This window comes from Gavia stellata, chromosome Z (genome assembly GCF_030936135.1).
Source record: "Gavia stellata isolate bGavSte3 chromosome Z, bGavSte3.hap2, whole genome shotgun sequence".
Lineage (NCBI taxonomy): Eukaryota > Metazoa > Chordata > Aves > Gaviiformes > Gaviidae > Gavia > Gavia stellata.
In genome coordinates this window covers 32,511,751-32,531,376 of record NC_082637.1, presented here as the reverse complement: position 1 = coordinate 32,531,376, position 19,626 = coordinate 32,511,751, and the positions used below count along the sequence as shown (strand labels likewise).

The following is a 19,626-nucleotide window of genomic DNA, read 5'->3' as shown; positions in this document are numbered from 1 at the left end:
TAGCATTCATTTATTTCTGTACATACAATTAGAATGTGTTACTTTCATCCTTCTTTTATTTCCTGTATTTAAATAAATGCTTAATATCATAACAATTAATTCTCGTAAGTGTTCCTGTGAAAAATCTATGAAGTCATGTTCCATTATGCTGATTCTTCAGAATTTTATGAAGGGACTAGATTGATTACACCCCATATATTGCACTAATGACTAATGTCTCTTGAAAATTTACGAATTTCAGAAGCAAAGTATCTCAGTATGTTAGGCATTCACAAAGAGAAACCAAGGCCTATGTCCTTGACCTAAGGCACTATTCCTGGAACAGGCTGCCCAGGGAAGTGGTGGAGTCACCATCACTGGAGGTGTTTAAGGAACGTGTGGACATGGCATTGTGGGACATGGTTTAGTGGGCATGGTGGTGTTGGTTGATGGTTGGACTTGATCTTACAGGTCTTTTCCAACCGCAGTGATTCTGTGATTCTAGACAGAATGCTTCTTGGAAAGCATGAAATATAAGAAAGAGCTAAATGGTGCTTTGCTAAGCATTGGCAACATTAATTTCCACTTTTTAATCTGCTTTATCATTTTGTCAAATGGGTTCCTCAATGCTTTAGAAACAACCAGATATGCAAAGTCCTGCAGATGAACTTTGGAAATGCGCAGACAGGAGCAGTATAGACACAGATTCCACACCCCACTATGAAAGAAGCTGACAAATAGGCAGTTAAGACTACTTTGACAGATGTAGTACTGGCAGTAAAAAATGACAAAAGCTTCTGTGTAACAAAATAAGGCTTTTCAGAATGTGAAAGTAATTCTGAATATAACACAGGTACAAAGGAGACAGTGAAATTGAGAAAATAATGTATGAAAGGTATTTTTTAGTATTAATTAGCATTTTGGATGGACTGATAGCTAACAACATGGAATAACAGAAAAGTTGAAGAAGAGACTGTTGCAGAACAGGAGCTGTCCTGCAAATCTGAAACACTGATAAGAAGTATTTAAGCTACTGACCTACAAATTATGTCAAATATGCCCTTAGCATTGGAGGTAACAAGAGCGGACAAATAACACATCTGAGTGAAAAGGAAGATATTTGGTAGCTATCGTATAGTGAGATACTAAAATTTTTTCCACATTACTTTGGAGCTCCAAGCAGGTCCCAAACCAGCAGGGTGCTTAAAGCTTGAAAATGTGAAGGCTTTTGAAAATAGCAAGTTTCATGGCATTAAGCATCAGGTTTTCAGCTACATACTCAATACAGGTGACTCACAACAGAGAGAGTCTCAGTGTAATGGCTGTAAGGAACTTGTTATGTTGGATTCTCAGTACTATACTATACAACAGAGGCGGGAAAATATGAAAGTAACTGTTCCCTTGGTAATGTAGTCAGCATGGCATGATAATTCAGGAAATCTACAGAGGATACTACATCACTTTTGTACCAGGGCTCACATTGGAAATCAGATGAAGCAGATAAACCCAGCAAACTGGTTAATAAAGCAGCTGGTCATACATACATACCTAGGTAAACTGCTATTTCACAGTGGTCTTAGGATATAAACCACTTTGACTCAGAATGAGGCTCCTATTGCCACTTGATTTGGATTTAAAGCCATTTAACTATGCAATTCACTACAGTACTGGCACTGCACCTTTGGCACTGGTGGAACTGATCAACCGCTTTCACTGTGCTATGCACAGTAAGCAGAGGTTCTGAAACACTATATCCTCATCACAGGGCTTGGGCAAACCTAGTGAGCTAAACACTGTATTTGTAACTGGACTATTTCAAACAAGTGGAATAACAGTTTTACTTACACTGTGGAACTAATTATCCAAACACAAGGTTAACGCAAAGACACAGAACATTTAAAATGGACAGCAAGCCATTTCATGAAGTGATTTGTGAATTCCAGGCGGCACTGAATGGGTTTGGTATAAAATAGTCAACGAACCTAAGCAATGAGTGTATTTGCCTGGGGTCCCTTTTGAGACATTAGAGATGTTATTCTCTTTTATAGTCTCAGAATCTTTTACAAAAGGATGCAAACGATCACAGAAGAGATCTCCAAGAGATTCTGAATCTCCGTTCAGAGATTTCCCACATGTTCCTATATGCAAAAGCACTTAAAGAAGAAACAATCTTTGTTCAGATTAAACTAAGCACACCACACAATTAATTTACCATCTTTACAACACTACCTCAACCCAGCAGAAACATGGATCTTAAACTTTTGAAAATAACAGCTGTTAAAACCCCGATACATAAAAACAATGACAGAAAATAGGAGAGCAAGTTTTCAACATAAAAGTGAAATTTCTTCAGCTACTTGATTTGATGAACAGACAAGTCAAAATACTTTTATCATGAACACTGTGATCGCACAATCACTGTTAATGTCCAATATCTAGTTTTTAAATGTCAGTCTATTATGAAATAATTCTTAGATTTTGAATTCCTGAAAGACTTCTCATTTTCTTCAGCTAATGTTGCTGTTATGGTTACTCTCAAGAACAAGACCAGGAGATCAGGAATATTAACATATTCAAGACTCTAAAGCTAACTATTCTAATACTATATCTTAAATAGGTAAGTAATGTAACTTGTCACTAAAATTCAAGGTTAAACATTTACAAGAGAGAGATTAATGTGCAAACATTTTATATGCATGTAATTAAGAATCAAGTTAAGCTTCATGTGCAAAACAATTTCATCTAATGCTCATTTTGTAAACTATGATTGTACCCCTTCTCAATCTTGCGGGTAGATCCTGCACTGACAGAACTCGTCATTACTGAGCACTCCAATACATCCAGAACATCCCAACTTGAGCAAAATTGCAGACAAATCTGGATCTTCAGGATTTTAAGTTTCCAAAGGTACAGCATAAAAATGGCATGATTGAAAGCTAGACAGTGAATTCTATTTCCCGCAATATATTTTTGCAATTATTTTACCCTAGTAGTGAACTGTTAATGCTGCTCTTGTGGCTTTAACTTAGGATGGCACATGTCAGCAGTGTACATAAATAGTGCATAAAATTTATAAACATACAGTAAAACAGTCTTCAAAAATATATTTATTTCTCAATTTTGTGAAAACTTACACACAAGTACCTACGTCATACCATTGAAATTCAAGTAAGTCCCCTCTCTCTTTTCTTGTTCTCATACAATAAAGTGACTAGATGTGAGCAGAGGACTTTATCTTAATTTTTATTTAAAAGTTTCGTTCCTGGAACGAGATACTGTACTTAGGATACTTATAAGTACAGAATTTGATTTTTCTGTGAATATCCTTATCGGAGTTTAATTTCAACCTTCTCCAAAAAACAGTAAATAGGGAAATAAAATCTGGTATATGAAAAAAGAACTGAAGAAAAACTAATTCCAAAAATGCACTTGGAAAAAAAAAATTCCCCCTTGTATTCTTAGTTTAGAGAACTGCAAAAAAGCTGTCATTCATACAAATTTAGGGTATATTCTGCAGTATTTCTCCCCAACTATGCCTCTTCAAAATTATATAAGGCAGCTAGACTATGACAGTACTTAGGTGTCCACAAAAACACATGATCACGACATCACTTAGGTGAACTGGAAAAGACATGCAAAGGATCCAATTAAGTTTATTAAATATTTTGAATTTAATAATTACAGCAGCAGAAATAAGGGGACATCAGTATCACCACCAGAAAGGAAAAAAAAAGGAGTCTGCAGCATCCAAACATAGCAGGTACAACTACTGAGCAACAGTATTCTTAGGATCCACTGGCTAAGGGTCCTAGAGCTTGGGTTGGGGTTGACTCCAAGGATGTAGTAAAGTATCCCAACACCAAGTACGTCCTCATGTGACTTGTTCAAAAAGAGACAGACTCCTTCAGAGGCAATACTCCGCAGCAGGTTGTAAGTGCTGTCGGTAAAGAATTCATTACATTCTGATGCTATTTCAGATGCTTATTTCTTTCTCCAGTGCCTTTTTCCTTGTGATTAACAGCTATGCATGTTTTAAAAAAACGGATTGCTTACTGCTTTATCCTTCACCTGATGCATGATTCAAAATTCCACCTGATGGAGCAGAACTGCAGGAAGGGATGTACCCTGTGTAAAAATTATTTAATTGCAGAGAACAGTAATCTATTAATAAAAAAATGTTGGTCAACATCATGAGACGAAAGTCGGACGCAGTTACTGTTTTGTTTAGCAGCATAATTGCTTTCGTTGCTCTACTTAGATGTTAACATCAAAGTATATTTTTTTTTCCAGCACCTTTGGGGATCATAATATAAGGTATTGAGACTTTCCTAAGAAGTTCTGAAAGTGCTCATCAGTAGGAGTCAAGAACCTTCAGAACTTTATAGAATCAAGTAACATGTACCTTCTATTTTTGCTTCATTAAAATAAATGTATCACATATTTAGAAACACAACAAACCCAAAGGAAGAGGCATCTATCTGTCTTGAAAGCAATAAAAACGATGACCAAAGCAGAACATAAAACATATTATTTACATATAATTACAATATCAGATTTTAAATAATACTAAATTCAGACTCCAAAAGTATACTGAAATTTAACTACCCTAAACAACGTAAAATTCAGCTGTTACTGAGATATTTTGCTTAAGTATAAGTATGAGCATAAGCATTCTTTAAGAAAGATTTGCTTACATATTTCTCCCCAAAATACTAAAACCTATTCAGTCTGTTATCAGTAGTAGTTATTTTTTTCACGGCCATATTTGCAGAAGCATTAGTTTTAGTATCAACATCAAACATAACTCTATCTTTACAAATATTGATACATTAGAACAGCAAAACCATTGCTTGCATAAATGACATACCACTTCATCTTCAAATCCTCCAGCTAATACAAGTGAATAAGCACCATCATTACTGCGTCCATGGATTCCACCCACATGTGGTCTGTGAACACCTGCTTCGCTCACCTAGCAACAGAAAAAAGCCAGTTTCCAGCATTTTTTTTTTTCAAACAACTAGCCATCTACAATCACTTTTAACAATCAACTTTCTGCTCAAAGTATTGTACAGGGGTATCTGCGTAAATAGTTAATGTAAGACTGCCATTAAAGGCGAGAATTCCACCTGTTTTTAAGGAAGAAAAGCCAAAAGTAAGGACACCCAAAAAATGGAGGGACAATGTAAGATAGTGGTGACACTGGAAAATGTAAAGGTACACTTTCTTCTTTGGGAAAAATCTCCACGATTCTTTCTATAAGCAGTATTTATGACTGTACTCACTGCTATATTCCACTTGCACAGTCATTTAAAACAATCCAAAGCAAATGGAGCTCTGCTAGTCTGGTAACATTTTACAATTCTTAACTATGGAAGATAACAGTGACCTGTGTAAAGATCATTACGTCAGGTACTATTAAAGTAACACACTGTAAATGTGATCAACTCAGAGGAATATTACCACACTGCCCAAGGAAACAGAAGAAGCCATTGCAACAATCTAGTTCCCCAACCAGGATAACTGTCCAGTAATGAATGTGCAACTGAGCTGCAACCAGACCAGCTGAGAGCTGCAGCTGTACCATGAACTGGCAACATTATTAAAGACTGCTGGAACATCTCTCCCACAAAAAAATTATTTAATAATTGTTTCCAACTACCTAATTATATTTAAAAAATCCCAACTGTTTATGAATAAAAAAGAGGCTGCATATTAAATTACATATTTTCTCAGTAAGTGATGCCAAAAATACTATTGATAGAATGAAGGTTCCCAGCAGAAAACTGATCAGGATCCTTCTTCCTACCTTCATATTTTCTTTCAGAGCTTGACTTTGCCTATTTTTCTTGTTCTGCCTCTCCCGCTCCTGAACTCCTTTTCCCAACCTATGTTTTTAAGCAACTTGGAAGTTTACATTCTTCTGTTACAGTCTTGTACTTTCATAATACAGTACATCAGATCAAAGGTCCAGCTGGCCAAAAATAGTGTCTCTAACAACAGACAAGAGCGGTGCACAGTATGAAAACTACGCATGGACACCATGATACTTTCTTGCACAATTTCTCAGCACCCAGCTGTCTGTGGCTCAGACTTCGTAAATGACTTAAAACTTCTGGATCCATAGTATCCAAAAGAGAAAAGAGTTCACAATAGTACCGCTTGTCATATGAACTAATACTACTTTTGTTCATTTTGAAGTGGGCAGCTGACCTGGTTTTTGATGACACCTTTTTGCATCACAGAAGTATGTATATTGGTCCCTAATCACTTTTTTTCATACTGTACATCATTGTGTAGCCATCTACACTACACCATGTTTTCAACATTCTTCCAGAATGAATGAATGTTTCCATGAATGAAAACATTCCATTCCTTTGATGATCCTGATTGTTGTTCATAATAATATATTTTATTTTCCTCACCCTTCCTTTCACAATAACTTAACACTTGATTTATTTTTTTGATCACTATTGGGTACTAAGATGACATATTTTCAAAATTAGCTATTAGAAGATCTCTTTCCTAAATAATAAGATGTAGCTGAAAGCCCATTACAAATTTTATCATTAGAACTGTTCCCCACCCCACGTTTACTATCCACAACAACTCTCACCTAACTTTATCAGCTATTTGCCAATTTTTCCAGACCATTTATAAGTATGCTGAATAAAAAGGCCCCACTATTGTGCTCCTCTTTCCTGCTGTATCAAACATCCTTTCATTCATTCCTCCCTCCCTTCTTTCATTTCCAAGTTTTATCAACTAAATTTGGGTTTCTGGTAGGTCATTCACCCCAAAGATGAACTCTGGTAAGTAATTCATGCCAAAGATGCTCTTCAGATGCTCTCTCCAGAAGCAATATTTAGTCAATTTTCTTCTAGGGAAAAGAGAGTTTGTGTCATATAAAACTATGCAAATCAGAAATAAAGAAACTACAGTCTCTAAATTCTCATAGATTTGCTGAGACAAACTCATTTCTCATACAAAAGACTAGTCATACAAGAAACAAAAGTTTCTATGTAGAAAACATTTCAATTTCTAAAAAAAAAAAAGGACAAAAGTATTTCATTTGCACCCAGAATTAAATAATTAGAATGTAGAAATGGTAATTGCCTTTTGATGTTTAGTCCACACATATATATATAAAAATTAGCATTCTCTGCTTAATTTTCTCACAAAAGCAGCGCTGCAATTCTGTTCCTTTTTCCTACTAGCACGAGAAAGATCGGAAAACTATTAGCTTTTGTGTTACCAAAGGAATTCGTAACAAAAAGGCGAACTAATAATTTCAATTATTGTTGAAGCAATGAAAATAAAACTTGATTTTGAGATTTTGAGCTGGCAGAAATTATTTTAGAAACTCCTCTTACTTATGAGACTTTACTTAATCTGGAAGCCACCAAAAGATAACTATTTATTTTAATTCCTTTCACAAAAAAGTTCTTCAAAAAAATGAGAGATCAATGAAATATCCCAAAGAATCAACACTGAATATTCCTCTTAAGCAAGTAATTTTGTATAAAATCGCTGGCATGATGAACTGCATAATTTTACATTACAAATTTAATTTGCTTCATCTAAGGCTTGTATTGATGGTAGTGTTGACAATGGATGTCATGGTGAGAAAGGATCAAAAGAACTCTTTTAGGTTTCAACTGCTTCACTGTGATTTCTACCAAGGAGAGAAACTGAAAACTGTTGCTAAGGGGAAACTAACCATATCGGCCTTAAAACTTGCAGGGCCTTCCAAATCCAGAGTTCTTCACACAGTGCTGGAAAACACCACCATCAGAGGAAAATTGCCTGCTAAGCATTCTCTTCTACCAACTGAGTAATAAAACATCTGTTTTCTTCTCATGAGAAAGCAGGTGATTGAAAGTTCAGAAAACAAATCAGAAGAGGCTTTTGATTCTTGGTTTGCCCCTCCTCAAGCAGTTTAAAAAACCCTGTTTCTATCCTTCCAAATATGATGGGAAACATTCAGTTACAATCCTTTATGCATACAAGAGATAAAGAACTAACTAATTTTGAAAATAAAGTATGTATTTCCCTGACTAAAACCAACAATAAATAAATCAAAGATAAAACAAAAATCAGTGCTATCAGATAAGGCTGGGGGAAAAGGAAGTAAGTTTGCAGTTTGCTGGACACCTCAAAACCACAAAAAAGTCAGTACTGGCACAAAAATGAGGCTGTCCCCTCCTCCCTGCTTTGTTTTTTCCTGCCCCTCTGAGTACTGGCACTGTGCTTATATAACCAAAATGTGAAACGGACTGGGAAAATTAACTCCCCTCCTACCCTATACGTGATTCTTTTTCTGCCAGTTTTTTTACTAATCTAGTTTACCACACAGCCTAAGAAATACTGACAGCTAATTTCCATAGCAGTACAGGCTTACGCTGGTTTAAGCTGCTCATTAGCCTAGAAGATTTGGACATCTGTTATTGATGACCAAAAAAAACCCATCAGGGAGTCAATTTACAGTGATATCATCTAACATTTTCAAAATCTACAGTCTACATCTCCTAAGTGAAATAATCAGTTCATGTGAAGTACGCTTCAGAAAATACTTGACTCTATTCACTAAGTATCCCACTTAGAATTTTAACATGTGAAATTTGTTTATCCTAATGGTAACAAACTTCTCATTAAGTTGTATTGTAAAATCAGTATACTTCAACCTTCACTACTATCAGCATCACTTCCGATATTAGAATCATAATGTATTTGCTTTGTTTAGTCCTGGTGAAAATGGCAATCGTCAATCTAAATTTATTTTAGTGCTCAACTCATTCATTATTATTCCTTTTTACTTCAACTACATCTAATACTGAAACAACATACCTGAACTCTGAATTTCCAGGTTGCCCCAACAGGAACACCAGGTATAGGTCCATAATGATTTGAAGGAACAATAGTGCATTCCTTAGTGCGACCAACACAGGCCATGCCCTAAAAATACATCGGATAAAATGAATTAGCATTACAATATTGAAGACTATTTGCAAATTCAATGCAGAGATCACAAAATCTCATCATTGTAACAAAACACATACTTTAAAATACGTTAACAATTGTTAAAACGAATGTTAAATAAGTAATATGTGTTTATGTGTTTGGGGGAGCGATTGGGGGTTGGGTTTTTTTGTTTTTACCTCTAGTCACATTAATAATTCTTCCACTGCTTTAACTGCCACTAGATAGTGGGCAGGATTAAACATTGTCTTATTGTCTGTGCAACCCAGTACTGAATTTTGTGTAGTGCATATGTAAGTAGAATTATAGATGTAGCACATACATGAACAATCAGAGTAACAGCTGTTTCTAAAATACACTCTACCTTGCCCCAGTCTCTCTGGCTTTCAGTACTGGCAGATGGCATCTTTGCTTTCTTTTTACTCTGTTTGAGCTTTTCTCCAGCCTTTACAACTTCATTAGAATCATTTTTGCAGGAAGGACAATACCTAAAAAAAGGTTTTAGTAAATTCTCAATTACTTCATAATAATGGCAATACATTTCTTGTAGCCAAAATAGTGTCAATTTGTTTATCTTGACTGAATATTTCAAGCTAGCAAACATATACCAGTCTTAAGCAGCTGAAGCCTATGGCTTAAAAAAATGAACCCAACATGAACAAATACTTCCAACTTTTAAAAACAGGGCATTTCAGTATCTTTGAAGGTAGAGTGCTAGAGGCAAAACATTTAACTATTCTTTCTCACATGATCTGTGAGAGGTGCCCATGTCTCCTGTATTCTCTCTTCATTCTGTCCTCTTTCATTTAGATCATGTAAAGGAGAAGATAGCTGAGATCAGAGTACGCTGCTAACCAGTACTTATGGCTTTTTTCTACGTCCTGCCCTCTCTACCCTAATTTTTTGTTCTAGTGCAATTAATTTCACTGCAGACAGCTGAATGTCAAGCAGAGCCAAGGTATCGTGTAATGTGTGTAGACACACACACACACACACACACACACAGGCACACATGCACTCACTCACTCCAGAACACTGAAGCCACTTGGAGTATAGTGTTGAGACTCATTCTAGCTAACACAGAGCCATACTGGTAGGAAAGCAGGAGACACCAGTATGCAGTGACTACAGCAGAGAGAGAAAGGGACTACACTGGTCCTTTTGCTCCTCATAATACCATTTTTATCCCACACCAGAAATGCCAAGGCAAAGGCAATTGTCCATGTTCTGGCTCCCATGGGCTGGGTTTAGCCCATGCGCCACTAGTGGAGGAAGCCTGATCTACACTAACATTGATAACCTAGTTTAGATAACTACCACTAGTAGTTATCTAAACTACTACTGTTTTGGATCTATTAACTTTTGTATGTGTATATGAATAGAAGAATTAATGATTAATGTCCACAGCAACAGATTTCACTATGACAATAAAGGTGTTGAACCATTAAGACGATGAAGCTATGTAGATAAAAAGAAATTAAAAATAATACAAGATGCTGAAATTGTCTAACACTAAAACTTTGAACGATATTACAGGTTTGGTTTTTTTTTTTTAAAAAAAAGAGTATGCAATGACCAGTTAAAAGAAGGTACAAAACATGATGCAAATGCACAAGGTGAATTAACCATGGCATTCGCTGCTTCTTGATAAGGTAACCATATTACCTTAATATTTTTTAAACTGAGTTTTGTATGGAATATTAAATACTATTTCACATATAGAGTGGCTTAATCTCCAGAAGAGAAACTTATCATCCTTTCCCAAACTGCAAGCTTAGCCCCTGCAGAGAGTTGACCAAATTTTACACTATAAAAATACTAAATGGAAATTTTTCCACCTCTAAAACAAAAAAAAAAATCTGTCAACAAGTTAAGGATCAGAGAGTCATGACTCTTTGCTAATATGCAAGAAGGGAGAACACAAACCTCCTCTCTGCTAGGAGACACTGCTTTGCCCAGTGCAACTGCACTCCTACATACAACCAAGCATTAAGACTGCACAGGGCTAGCATCACTAAGTATCCCAAAATTAACTGTCACAAGCCAGCTCCATAACAGTACCTCTCCTACCCAGTGACTTCATCCACAGATGCAACTACCTGCTTACATGAATAAATCTTGAGACTCATATCGTTCCACAGCAAACAAAAACAAGTTAAAAAGCTTGACAGCCATTTTTCAAGACATTTTAATTAGATGAATTAAACAACTTCTACTTGTGGAAATTCGTAATTTTTTGGCTAGAAATGTAAGTGGAAGGGTCTAAAAGTGCACTTAGCATATGACCTAAGGGACTCTAAAGACCATGTTGTCCATCAATATTATTCTTGTGCAGTTGTCTACAGAGCACTGAATCTTCTGTATGGAGGAAAACAGTCCTGGGGACCTATGCAGTGCAGTTATAGTGATATTAATGGAAGAGGGTAGGGAGGTCTGAGCAATAACAGCTACACTTTGAAAAAATTTCTATTCTTCAGACTTTCTCTGTAGCCATCTGAAATAGAAGTAAGATAACTCATAAGAATGTTTCATAAGAAGCTTTCAAAAAAGAATGGGTGCCAGTGAAGACCAGAACACTAATACATAATCTGAAAAATCATTTAAAGCACCCAGCAGGCCAAGATAAACTTAGCACACTACCTAAACCAAAGAGACACTGATGGCTGGTGAGATTTCAGTATCAGTATCCTGACGTGCCTATCAAACCTTCTGTGTATTTGAGGGTGTAGAATAAACTAGAGAGAATAAATTGTTTTCAGGGTAGAACAGAGGATTTAGGGATTTTGTGGGAGGGGGTCACTGACTTGAAGCATATATTTTTTTCTTTATCGGAAACCTTCCTGTGACTAGTACTGGAAAACAGATGGACTTTACTGTTGCTGGAGTACTGGATTAGAGGTGGTTCTGAGAGTAAGGGCAACTGAAGAATGGATGGACCAAACAGAAGTGTACTTCCAGACAGATGGTCTCACTGAATATTCTGAATGCAGGAAGTCAAAAAAGAACTCCTCAGCTGCTATACCCAAAGGTTAGGCACAATCAGATAAGAATATTGCTTACAGACTGCAGTCAGTAATAAACCACTTGTGTGTTGAGAACCGTTTCCAACACGTGACATCAACTCACTTATGTTGACAAGTAGTAGGAAGCAAGATGTCATGCACAGAAGACCAGTCTGCCTTGACAGTAGAGAACTTGGGGGTAGTTCAGAATAACATGCTGCGTAATAAACACTGCTGAATAAACACTGTAACCATTTTGCATATGCAAGAAGTGGAAGGCACATAGACAATATTCAAATAAATGCTATTTCTAGTTACAATGACCCATACGTATCTCTAGTAGGTACTGAAAATATTTTTTAGATAGTGTTTCAAGCCAGCAGTTCCTCCAAAAACAGTGAATATAACTCTTCCCAGTGCAGAAATTTCATGGGAAAAAGCTCAGCTTCCAACATCAGTAATCCCTGTGGCAAAATGTACAAACTGAGAAACGCCTATCAACGGTCTCAATCGCTAAATCACACATCGGTATAAACACGGAATGAGTTCAGAAAAAACACAATGCCCCAGAAAACACACCAACCATTAGGCACTGACCAATAAACAAACCTACTATGGTATCTATTAAGGTATAGGAGATTGAGTTTTTTATTTCCAGAGAATTTTAAAACTTCCAAAGCACTTAGACAGATTTTTACATAAAATTTAATCACAAGGTCAAAAGAGATTCCATAAAATGTATCCATAGACATCTTAGACATTTATTGATGTCTATGTAATAGAAAACTTTATTAGAATAAAGTTTATTTATTACCCATTTATAAAGGGTTAGCATCTCATTTAAGTCACAGGGAGGTGAAAAATACGAACAGTGTAAATTGTAGATAGCTAATACAGACAAAAAATGGTACAGAGCCCAAGATAACTTAATGGGCTGCTAATGGGTCCACACAGATTTACTTCAAAATACAATTATCTTAACAATACCAGTTAGCTTGGTTTTCCTGCTGGCAGAACCAGGGACAGTAGAAATGAAGAATAGCAAGGTGGTGGTCCTCCCACAGCAGGAGAAATGAATGGAGTAGAGGCAACAAGAAGATATAGGAAGGGCACAGGGGCAGCAACAGGGACAGAGAATGAAGGGAAAGAGAAGGGTGAGCATAAGAGAATTGTTCAAGCAATGAAGCTTGAACAAAATTAAAAGACTGGGGAACAATCACTGTTGATAAACACAATCATATCAGATAGTGTCACAAAAGATCATAATGATCATAATAAATAAAATCAACATACCAGTTTTGAAACTCCATAATGGTCACTAAAGCTTACTACTAATCCTTTGTAATGATTTAAAAGAATTACCTTGGCAGAAAACATAAGGTTTATATTCAGTAGATGAATGAAAAACGCAGCAGAATTTAAAAAATTCTTCAGTATTGTCTCTCAAGAGGTGCAAATAACAAAAAGGTACCATGTATAGTATGGCAATATAGATAAGTAAATCATCCTTATATATTTACCAGTCCTCATCTTCTGGTATCTTGCTTAAAGGCGGGTTCAGGCAGTATATATGATAAGCCATATTACATTCATCACACAGGAGTTGCATGTGAGCATCCTGTTTTCCACCACACAAATAACACGAACAAAAACGGCACTCCTTATCTGGATCAGCCCTACAGTGCTTGCATTCAGGGCCACTTTTTCCTGTCAAAAAAAAAAGAGAAAATCAAATACCATGTATCTTAGAAAAGTGCATTACTGTATCTACAGGAAAGAATTCTTTCTGCACATGAACACTGCCCTCTTGAAAATGCTTTTTTCTTACAATGAGGTATTTGACTACCTAGGCTAATGTGATTTCTTCTGCTGTGTAAACAAGCAGTAAAGAAAATGACTAATCAGCAGCTTCTCTTAGTTTCTCCCCTCCCGTTCCCAATACGCCACCTGCACACTCTCCCTACAGACGGAGCCTAGCACAATCTCTAATTCGAATCTTAAACACAGCCATGAAGAAATGCCTATTAGGTAACTGGTAACAGTGAGATGAAGATGAAACTACAATTTGGAACAGCTCTCTTCCCCTTAAATTAATTTTATAGTTGGGTAGAAGAATTAGCAGTCTGAGTCCACCGACAACCCCAAATCACCAGTTGTTTCACAGCAGCAGTTTAGTTTACACACAAAGAAACACTAACTTTCTGTTTCAGCTCACTTGGAAATCTGGACCTATGAATGCCACTATGAAATAAAACTATTGGCATTGGTTCCTCAATCAGGGAAAAAATGCTTTTAAACAAAAGAAAAACATTTAGTAGTCTAAACTAGATATGAAAGAAGAGATGGAAGAAACACTGAATACTTGTAGCAGAATTAACACTTACAGGAGAAATAGTTGAAATACGTAGAAGGACCAGAGAAATGAGAGAAGTCTGCAGAAGAGAATTTGATCACAGCTCCAAGAATTCCAACGTTAAAGGAAAAAAAAAATTCATTTGTATGTTCTGTGCAGAAGTAATCTAGAAATGCTATGGAAGCGAATTTGACCTTAAACAATTCATAGAGTACTTCCAAACTTCTCTGGAAATAGAATTTTATCTGAAAGAAGTAATCGGTTTTTGAATCAGAAGACAAGGAAGACTAGAAAGACTATCTGAGAGTTCGGAGCTGGAACTAGGAAAATGAAAAATCTAGACAACTGAGATAATAGAACATTTTTCTTAAACTTTAGAATGGACTAGAAAATGTTCTTCCAAGTACCATTCTGGAACTAAAAATAACCGCAGGTTATAGAAGTTCAGAAACTGAAACAGTTGGAATATCAACACGTGGGATAAATTTTCTTGTAAGTTCGCAGGCAAACTATCTCAGGAACTTCTGAAATCTTTGACGATGTCTACTCAAAAGGGCAACTGGCCTAGAAGGACAGTGTGATAAGGACAGACAAACTTATCCCTCTTATAATCTTTGCCAAAAATACCCAACACTCATTAGTCGTACAAAAAAAACCCACTTTCATTCTCTGGGACAAAACCTTTCTGAACACGTCCATGATGTTACAAACAAGTTCATTAATAAGGAATTTGAAGAGCAGCCCCACTACAAAAATGAAAACAAAGACCCCCCCAAACCCAACCCCCCTGCCTCCCCAGTTTTTCAGAGGCCACATGAACATCATTCTTCCACAGCTGCTAAGCAGACTGAATGTTGGACGAAAAGAAGGCCACAAGCAACAAATCATAGTATTTAAGAAAACACTGCCTATTACCATGAAAGATTTAACCCTTAGGAAAACACCAAATTTTTTTCATACTAAAGGACTGCTGCCTTTCTCACACATTTTTAGGGGGGACTAGAATTTGTCAAACCCCAAACAGGGAGAGCTACCCCAGGTTTCTCTGACTAGCATGAAAGAACAATATACAAGGACAAGCTTCCATCTTCTCTCAGCTTTATTTTTTATTTTTCTTCACCATGAGTCATTGTCTAAGTTGCTGCCTTCAGAAGTTGTACAGCTTATCAGTTCCTTGTAAGTTTGTTTGTATAACATAAGCAATCAAAGTAAGTATTTCTTTGAGGAGTTGATTCTTGAATAGAAAGATGAGGTGGACCCCTGATGTATCCAGAGGAGTACTGGATACTTATGTTTTTCCTAAGCACACTGAGAAGGAAAGGAATCACTAAGGGTTTGCAGAAATCCCAGCCCCTTCCTGATGAGGAAAAATTTGCCCTTGCAACTGAATAGACTTTACAGAAAATTTGATCCACATGGTTAAGATATCAGTGTGAAATCTGTGTGGAAAGAAACTCTAGACTGAAAGTCTTACAAGAAAGGGGGACTGGAATGCAAAGTGTTGTGCTATATCTGCAGTCTTTCTGGAGGACCTTAAAGAATACTTTTATCTTCAAAGGTGGAAGCAACTAGACTTAGAGAGGGAAGGGGATAGAGTTTTGAGTAACAAAGAAGAGTCAGCAGCTGCTGATGTGTTAGGAACCAACAGGGAAACACCTGTGAAATGCCTCAAAGAAATTAGGGCTTTTTCCTCTAAAAACGTGACATGGTCAATAGCCCAACTGAAATGTCTCACCACAAATGGATGTAGCATGTGTAACAAACAAGAGGAATTGGAAGCAATTGCGCAGCTGGAAAGCTATGATCTAATCGCTTTCACTGAAACTTGGTGGGACAAATCACATGACTGAAGCACCGCTAAAAACTGTTCAGAAAGGACAGGCAAGGAAGGAGGCGCAGGTGATTTGCCCTCTATGGACTGATTGCACAGAGTCGTCTCTGAAAAACAGTGATAAACAGGTTGACAGCTTGTGAGTGAAAATTAAGAGGCCAAACCAACAAAGAAAACCTCATGGTTGGTACTTACTACCCACCACCCAAACAAGAGGACCCTGTTGATCCTTCTTTCTTCAACTACAGGAAGCATCATGCTTGCAGGCTCTGATCCATCTGGGGAACTTCAGTCACCCTGACATCTGCTGGAAAAGCATCACAGCAAGCTGTAAGCAGTCCAGGAGACTCTTGGAGACCATCAAGGATAATTTCTTAGTCCAGGTGATAGACAGCCCAACCAGAGCAGAAGCGTTACTGGACCTGTTGCTTACCAACACGGATGAACTAATTACAGAGGTCAAGATCAGTGGCAGCCTGAGCTACGGTGATCATGCCCTGATGAAATTCACAATCTCAAGGAATATGGGCCAGGTGAAGAGTAAAGTCAGGACCCTGAATTTTAGGAGACTGAACTTTTAGCTGGAATTAGTGGATGGGACCCCCAGGGAAACTGCTTTCAGGGATAAAGGAGCAGAACAGGGCTGGCAGCTCTTTATTGACATTTTTCTTAGAGCACAAGAGCTCTCAATTCCCATGTGTAAGCAATCAAGCAAGAAGTACAGGTGACCAGCATGACTGATTAAGGACCTCCTGGTCAAAATGAAGCATAAGAAGGAAATGCACAGGCAGTGGAACCAGGGACATGTATCCTGGGAATAATATAGGGGCGCTGCCTGGATGTGTAGGGATGGGATTGGGAAAGCTAAGGCACAGTTGGAGCTGAATTTGGCAAGGGATGCAAGAAATACTAGCAACAGCTTCTACAGATATGTTGGTCAGAAAAGGAAGATTAAAGAAAATGTACTCACCCCCCGATCCTCCTCTCTGCAGGAGAGGCAGGAGAACTAGTGACAACTGACATGGAGAAGGCTGAGGTATGCAGCAATTTTTTTACCTCCGTTTCCACTGGTAAACACTCTTACCACATCTCTCAAGTCCCTGAAACTTGAAAGGCAGGGACTGGGGGAGCAAAGGCTCTCCCACTATAATAGAAAATCAGGTTCGAGACCATCTGAGGAACGTGAACAAACACAAATCCATGGGACCCAATGAGATGCATCTCAGGGTCCTAAGAGAATTGGCTGAGGTAGTTGCTAAGCCACTGTCTTTCATATCTGAAAAGTCATGGCAGTCAGGGAAAGTCCCCAGTGACTAGAGGAAAAGGAATATTGTGTCTTTTTTTAAAAAGGGTAAAAGGGAGGACCCTGGGAATTATTGACCAGTCAGCCTCACCTCAGTGCCCAGTAAGATCATAGAACAGAGACTCCTGGAAGACATGTCAAAGCATATGGAAAACAGGGAGGTGACTGAAGACAGCCAACATGCCTTCACCAAGGGCAAACTATGCGTAACTGATCTAGTGGCCCTCTACAATGGACTGAATGCATCAGTGAACGAAGGAAGAACTACGCATGTCATTTACATGGACTTCTGTAAGGCCTTTGATTTGGTCCCCTACAACCTTCTTGCTGCTGAATTGGAGGGATATGCGTTTGATGGATGAATTATTGGATGGATAAGGACTTGGTTGGATGGTTGCATCCAAAGAGTGGATGGTCTGTATCCAATGGTTCAATTTCCAAGTGGAAACCAGTAACGAGCTGTGTCCAACAAGCATCCATGCTGACACCAATACTATTTAATACCTTCATCAATGACAAAGATAGTAGCATTGAGTGCACCCTCAACAAGTTTGTGGACGACAAAGCTGTGCAGTGCAGTTGATACACCAGTGGGAAGGGATGTCATCCAAAGAGACCTTGACAGGCTTGAGGAGTGGGCCCATGTGAACCTCATGAAGTTCAACAAGGCCAAGTGCAAGGTCCTGCACAGGAAAATCCCCAATATCAGTACAGGCTGGGGGATGAATGGATTGAGAGCAGCCCTGCAAAGGAAGACTTGGGGATACTGGCGGACAAAAAATTGGATATGAGCCAGCAACATGCACTTGCACCCCAGAAAGCTAATCATATCCTGGGCTGCATAAAAAGAAATGTGGCCAGCAGGTCAAGGGATGGGATTCTCCCACTCTACTCTGCTCTTGTGAGACCCCACCTGGGGTACTGTGTCCAACTCTGGTGTCTCCAGTAAAAGAAAGGCATGGACCTGTTAGAGCAAGTCCAGAGGAGAGCCACAAAAATCAGAGGGCCGGAACACTTCTGTGAAGAAAGGCTGAGAGAGCTGGGTTTGTGCAGCCTGAAGAAGAGAAGGCTGTGGGGAAACCTTATTGTGGCCTTTCAATACTTAAAGGGGGCTTATAAGAAAGACAGGGAAAGACTTTTTACCAGGGTCTGCAGTGACAGGACAAGGAGCAATGGTGTTAAATTTAAAAAGGGTAGATTTACATTGGATACAAGGAAGACATTTTTTATGATGAGGGTGGTGAGACACTGGAACAGCCTGACCAGAGAAGTTGTGGATGCCCTATCCCTGGAAGCGTTCAAAGTCAGGTTGGATAGGGCTTTGAGCAACCTGATTTAGTGAAAGATGCCCCTGCCCATGGCAGGGGGGTTGGAAGGGATTTTTAAAGGTCACTTCCAACTCAAACCATTCTATGATAAGAAGTGCTAAAACACTGCAGTTGGAAATTATTTTTTTTTAAGAGAAAACAAAACATAAAAGCTGAAGAACATAAAAGAAGAGCCACTGAAGAGGGAAAATTACCAGCTACAGAAAGACAGTCTAGTGAGATGTACTGCCTGGAAAACATGAGGAGCAAACGTGTAAGGCTACCAGCAGTGTTTATTTTACAAAGCCTTAAAGGCAAAGGTTAGATACACTTAAGAAGAAAGCCAAAATCTCTCAGTGTACTGTTTCTACCAAAATCTAACCTAGAAGACTTATCTGCATACTATCCAAATGGAAGTAATCTTCTAGTTTAAGACTTCTCTCCCCAGGTTCATTTGAAGAGAAAGGAAACATTGTAAGAGTGCTGATGAACAAATCTGTGGATTTTCTAGCACAGCTAGGCAAAACTCACGGTCTGCCCAAGGTGTCAACACCAAGTCAAGTCAAGTCAGACTGAAGAAATACCAGGTAACTGGTATCACCTTTGAAAAATTTTAACAGTGATGACTGAGCACTCCCTAAAGAAACTCACTAGTCTACCTCATTCACTAAATAATAGGCAAAAAGAAACTGAGTATTTTTCTGTATCTCTTACCACCATAGGTGGTTTAGGCCTATGTAATTTACTGTTTTCAGTTACAAAACCAGTTTCTTAGGTCAAAGGTTAGTAACACTATTTTTTTTTAAAAGAGGAAAAGAGCAAAAAGGTCTACACATTTTAGTTCAGTTAAACCATACCTGGACTCTGCAGCT

The 19,626-nt window shown here is 37.9% G+C and overlaps 1 protein-coding gene across 3 annotated transcripts in view; it reads right to left on the bottom strand.

Moving 5' to 3' along the window:
• Positions 1–19,626, bottom strand: part of UHRF2 (ubiquitin like with PHD and ring finger domains 2) — a 94,382-nt gene that overhangs the window by 14,482 nt on the left and 60,274 nt on the right. For all 3 annotated transcript variants that reach the window (XM_059833461.1, XM_059833460.1, XM_059833462.1), the window contains exons 6-9: positions 13,481–13,667; positions 9,323–9,446; positions 8,827–8,934; positions 4,847–4,951 (exon numbers count right to left, since the gene is read on the bottom strand). In XM_059833461.1, the coding sequence (XP_059689444.1) occupies positions 4,847–4,951; positions 8,827–8,934; positions 9,323–9,446; positions 13,481–13,667 (524 nt within the window). The remainder of the gene's footprint in view (positions 1–4,846; positions 4,952–8,826; positions 8,935–9,322; positions 9,447–13,480; positions 13,668–19,626) is intronic.